Genomic DNA, 5,927 nt, shown 5'->3' with positions numbered 1-5,927 from the left:
TTGTCTACCATCTCAAATGCCCATTAAAAGAAAATATAACTTATTAACAAAATTATGTGTGTCACAAAATCCAACTCGACCAATAAATAAATCTAAATCTTGACGAATAACCTTCCACAACCCTGATAGATATTTTTTTATATAACTAAAGCCCATATGACCGGAACCTTTTGAAAGACGACCGACATACTACTATAGCACGTCCAGCGTGGCCAAAAACTATGCTGACGCCACGCTGGACGTGGTTGCCCTAAAAGTAGTGCACGTCACACGCATGACGTGTCAAGCTCCCATTGCTTCATTTCGAGAATGCGCAAACGCGATTGGTCGGCACTACGTGTAGTGGCCGGGTCATGTAAGCCCAAGACTCCATCATCGTATTTGCCCATATTAATAATTTTGGAAACCCTCGAATGCCCAAAGTCTCTCTATTAAAGATCTCTGGAAACCGTTTTAGAGGAGCGATCGGCTGTTTTCTTCTGATATTCGAGGTTGGTTTCGGACGTTTTATTCAAGCACGGTTAAAATTTTTGCCCTTTTGTAGATCGACACAGTTGCATCTGATGATTTTCAATTACTGAGAGCTGTTCTGTATTTGTATTTTTGAATTTGTAGGGGTTTGTTTATATGAATTTTGTTTTCCTGTTTGGATTTTTCGATTTCGAACGGCTTAGGATTTGATTGTGCTTGTGTTTTTTCAAGGGTTATTTATGGACAATGGCTCTTTTTTGGGTGTATTTTAAGGGGATTTGAGTTTGGGAGATTCTGACGGTGGATTAGTTAAAATTGTGTTGGATTTGCAGGTGCTTTAACTGGTCGCGATGGATCGGTGGCGGTTTCCTTTGTTTTTGGCTCTGCTCTGTGCAATTGCACCGCTGAATGTCTTGGTTTCAGCTTCCGAACCGGTGAGCTTGGTTTATGGGCTTATACTTACTGTTTTTTTATATTGGGGTTTGTGATTTATGTTCGGTAAACCCCAAAAAATCGAAGTAAAATTCATCACAGCACATGTTTATTTGGCTGGATTTTAAGAAGGGTTTTGAACACAACCAGTGTTAACTGTAAAACTCTACAGATCGTTGTACTGTTTGTTGGGACACATGCCTACTTGAGGGCATTTCGCTAAAGTTTTAGGATTTGCATTCAGTGTTGTATAATTTCAGGGCAAAGTTAATAGATCGAAGCAAATTTTTGTTAAATACATGCTCTCTTCGCTGGATCTTGCTTGGGGTTTCAGTTTTGTGGACACTTATAAGTAATTATGATTTAAGACTCTGCAGAGCGAAGCTTTTAGTGAAGATCTTTTCGTTGTAAGTCTTTTGGTTTTGGTATTGAGATGATGTCTTGTTTTATGCAGCTGTTTTATGAATCTTTTGATGAGCACTACGAGGGCAAGTGGATCGTGTCAGAGAAGGATGATTATAAAGGTTAGAATCATGATCGACTCTTAATTATTTGCGTAAAATGAAATATTGAGATTAGACATTAACCTGTTTTAGTATATGATCAAAGTTTTTACTAAGGTTGAAATCCTCCCATTTCTGCCGGTTATTGTACCAGAGAAACCGAATCAATATCTACTTAGTCATCTATTTGCGCTGCTGGTCATTTTACATATGATTAACTCTGTGTTAGAACTTAACTTTTCATGTTCACTTCTGGTTAATTCTTAGGCGTAGGCTTTACCAAATTGATGATTCAACTTTGAGCACCCTTATTTCGGTGTGCAATTATTTACGTTGCTGTGATAACATGTAGGACGACTAAAACCTTCTATTAGCCCTGCTGGGTAAACAGTGGCGATTGTCTCTTTGCGGTTGTATGCTTCGTTGAAGTGGCCGTTTATCCTTAGATGCTCTCTGATTTGTGCGCTCTTACTAGAGCATCTAGCACACATTGCTGGTCTTTTTGCTTCCGGAGTTACAGTTGCCTTGTGTTTGGTCTTGCCATAGTGTTGATTCAACCTTAGACAAATTGCTTGAAGGGCTACGTGTGTTAGACTGTAAAAGAAAACGTGTCCGTAAATCAGTATGGTTGCCATTTCAAGAATATGGCATATTGTGTTTTTTGATAAATTTGCCTCATTTTGTGCAATGCCTCTCATTGAGTGTTATGGCAATCATCTAATGAGACAGCATTGGTGTTATTGCCTAGACGTATAGGTAGTGGTCTCATTCAGTACTCTATTGAATCCCTTAAGTTCAGTTTTTACATCAAAACAGTAGATGCAATTTGAAGTTACTGCAAAGTTGTATTTTTTGAGGAAAATTGAAGGTACTTTAGCGAAAATTATTCTGTAAGCTATAGGCTAAAAATAGATTACCACTATGACAAATAACTGTCTTGAACTTCGCATGTAATAAAAACTCTGACATCATCTATAGTACATCACTACAATTCTAAGGAAATGTGAAAGCAAAAGTATTTTGTAATTTTTAGGCCAAACCACAAAAATAGATTGCCGCTTGTCACGAACTCTCTTGAATTTGTGTTCCAAGTTCTGAGACGTCGTCTACATCATCTACAGTACATCACTACATTTTTAAGGAAATGTGAAAGTAAAAAGTATCCTGTAATTTTAGGGCCAAACCACAAAATAGATTGCCACGTGTCACGAACTCTCTTGAATTTGTGTAGCAAGTTCTTAGACCTCGTCTACAGCACCAGCTGAAAATCTTAGTCTCTCCTAAATCTTCGCCTATCACAGTTTCCTTAGTTTGTTCCGCAAGATCAAAGATTTTATGGTTAAGGTATGCCTCTCCACTGTAAGTTTTGTCACAATCATCTGATGAGGTAGTGTTGGTCTTATTGACTTAGATATATATATCCAATGGTTCCGTCGAGTAGTCTATTTGGATCTTCTCAGTTCAGTTTTTACATCAAAACAGTTAATTGAACTTGGAAGTTACTGCAAAGTTACATTTTTAAGGAAATTTAAGTGAAAAGTATTCAGAAACATTAGGCTAGAAACAGATTACCATAATAACTGTCGAAAACTATGGGTATAAAAGCTCTCAGATGCCATGTACTGCATTTCATTAGATTGGAACTGTACCATTGTATTATATTGTAGATCTTTGTGGGTAGTTAGTAAGTAGATTTCACTGCCTTATCTTGTCATATTCTATGGGTGATGGGCATGTGCAGGTGCTTCATAAATAAATTTGTGTGTTTATTATGTGTGATATTCTTGTACTTTGACGTATGGTGATCTGTATGGTATTCTAATTTCTTATGGTTATTTGCTTATTAATTCCTCATAAAGCATTCTATTCTGTTAAGAGTTCTTGTAAAGGGATCGTTAAGCAAGTTAATGAAAGGCTAATTGTTTTTCTGATTGTTTTTGTTTCAGGTGTGTGGAAACATGAGAAGAGTAAAGGTCACGAGGACTATGGTCTTCTTGTAAGTGAAGTTGCAAGGAAGTACGCCATAGTTAAAGAAATACCACAGACTGTTGATCCTAAAGATGGGTCACTAGTCTTACAGTATGAAGTGCGCTTACAGAATGGTCTTGAGTGTGGAGGTGCATACTTGAAGTACCTTCGTCCCCAAGAAGCTGGATGGAAGGCAAGGGAGTTTGACAATGAGGCTCCATACTCCATCATGTTTGGACCAGACAAATGTGGAGCTACAAATAAAGTACACTTCATTTACAAACATAAGAATCCCAAGTCTGGGGAGTATGTTGAGCACCATCTCAAGTACCCTCCGTCTGTTCCATCTGATAAGTTGACCCATGTTTATACAGCCATTATCAAACCCGATAATGAATTGAGGATTTTGATCGATGGAGAGGAGAAGAAAAAGGCAAATCTTCTGTCCGATGACTTTGAGCCTGCCCTCATCCCACCTAAAACTATTCCCGATCCAGATGATAAGAAGCCTGAAGACTGGGATGAGAGAGCCAAGATTCCAGATCCTGATGCAACCAAGCCCGAAGATTGGGATGAGGAGGCTCCAATGGAAATTGAAGATTTGGAAGCTGAAAAGCCTGAAGGTTGGTTGGATGATGAACCTGAGGAAATTGATGATCCTGAATCTACAAAGCCAGATGATTGGGATGATGAAGAAGATGGAGAGTGGGAAGCACCAAAAATTACCAATCCCAAGTGTGAAGAGGCCCCTGGTTGTGGTGAATGGAAGAGGCCAATGAAGAGCAATCCTGCTTACAAGGGAAAATGGTATGCCCCTATGATTGATAACCCAAATTATAAGGGTATCTGGAAGCCGCAACAGATTCCCAACCCAGAATACTTTGAGTTGGAGAGGCCCAATTTGGAACCAATTGCTGCTATAGGCATTGAAATCTGGACAATGCAAGATGGGATTTTGTTCGACAACATACTAATTGCATTTGATGAGAAGGTCGCAGAGGAGTTCAAAGAGAAAACATGGAAGGGGAAATTTAGCATCGAAAAAGAAAAACAGAAAGAGGAAGATGCTGAAGATACTTTACCAGGGGAACTCACTGGTTATCAGGTATTCTATGCTATTTAATATTTTTCATTGTAGTTTGTCTCATCTTCTTTCACTGTGCATTCATCAACTGTGTTTTGTGTTTGTTCAAGATGGTTTGGTTAGAGTAAGTTCCAAAAATTCTCCTTACACCTTCCGTTTCTTTGCAGAAGAAGGTATTTGAGATTTTGTACAGCGTAGCAAACCTTTCATTCTTGTCCGCCTACAAGTTAAAGATTCTTGTAAGTATATTTTTTCCTATGGATTCTTTGTCGTTCTCAGTGTTTTGGTTGCTGGAAGTTCTCTCCGATGCGTAGATGTGTAATTTTGTCTTCCTTTTGTTAATCCTAGACTTCCTAGTTTGTCTAGTCTTTAATCGATGGGTTACTGGGATTGAGCTTTCTTTCATCGTGTTTTTAAATTTTCCATTACTGTTGTATCGACAGGATTTACTTGAGCAAGCTGAAAAGAAACCAAATTTGACGATTGGCATTTTGGTGTCCGTTTTTGTGGTTATCTTGACAATATTGTTCAAGATTCTCTTTGGTGGGAAGAAACCACAGGTTTGTACTCCTGACAACGGTTTATTTTCTTGTTAGTCTTTTAACTTTTTGGTGGAATTATTTATTGTAAATGCTGGTTTGCTTACGCCGAACTTTCGCAATTCTTATAGGTGGTCAAGGCAGCAGAGAAAAAAGACGAGCCTCCACAGGAGGAGGCTTCTGCTTCTGAAGACAAAGTAGGTTCAGAGAATGTGGCAGAGAAAGAGAAATCTGGAAGTGGAAGTGGAAGTGAAAATGAAATAGGAGAGGAAGGAGCAGCTCCTCGCCAAAGGAGATCTAGGCGTGAGACGTAAGATGCTTGGTGTGGAGTAATTTTTTTGACAGCACTGTTCAGTGCTTGTAGTGAACCAATCCGAGCGCATGTCACAGTGCTCGTAGTGAACATGTCTGTCATTAACTTCTGTTTTTATATGTAACTGAGGGACACAGTAGAAGGAGCGCTCACATAATCTGCATTCATAGAGCTTTAGTTGGAGGAGTCAGATAACATTTTTCCCGAGAAATCATTAATTATTGGAATTATATTGAAATTGCAGTTTTTTATAATTAACTGAATTTAACGTGTAGTTCTCAGAAGCTTCATATTTTTCGTGTTATATATTAAAGTTCAAAGTATTTATTTTGGTTTTGTACTCTTATTCTGCTTACAATTAAAACACTGGTGGGAAAACACAGAAAAGAAGGTTATAGAAGTAATTAGATATTTTCCTTGTGGGATGTTGCTCCTTTTATTTTATGCTGTGTGCTTCGATATTGTTTTTCTCACGAGTGTCATTTCTTATATGATCTCTCGCTCTGTATGTTGAAATTTCTCAAGTCAGAGGTGACCAATAAAGCACACACAGGTCTTCAGCGTTTCGTAGAGAAATGTTAGGATATCTCTCCTAGTATAGAAAAATGCTAATGCAG

The 5,927-nt window shown here is 38.3% G+C and overlaps 1 protein-coding gene across 2 annotated transcripts; it reads left to right on the top strand.

Moving 5' to 3' along the window:
• Window positions 1–336: 336 nt before the first annotated feature.
• Window positions 337–5,600, top strand: LOC131048543 (calnexin homolog). Of its 2 annotated transcripts, none has more exons than XM_057982533.2 (7): window positions 337–491; window positions 804–905; window positions 1,358–1,427; window positions 3,353–4,479; window positions 4,626–4,697; window positions 4,902–5,018; window positions 5,129–5,600. In XM_057982533.2, the coding sequence occupies exons 2-7, from the start codon at window positions 822–824 to the stop codon at window positions 5,309–5,311; spliced, it is 1,653 nt and encodes a 550-aa protein (XP_057838516.1). In that variant the 5' UTR covers window positions 337–491; window positions 804–821; the 3' UTR covers window positions 5,312–5,600. The 2 variants fall into 2 exon arrangements, with proteins under 2 accessions (XP_057838516.1, XP_057838517.1); XM_057982534.1 differs by having other exon boundaries at window positions 425–520.
• Window positions 5,601–5,927: the final 327 nt, after the last annotated feature.

Source organism: Cryptomeria japonica, chromosome 9, assembly GCF_030272615.1.
Source record: "Cryptomeria japonica chromosome 9, Sugi_1.0, whole genome shotgun sequence".
NCBI lineage: Eukaryota > Viridiplantae > Streptophyta > Pinopsida > Cupressales > Cupressaceae > Cryptomeria > Cryptomeria japonica.
Note: the sequence above shows the minus strand (reverse complement) of the source record. Positions and strands in the feature narration are given on the sequence as shown.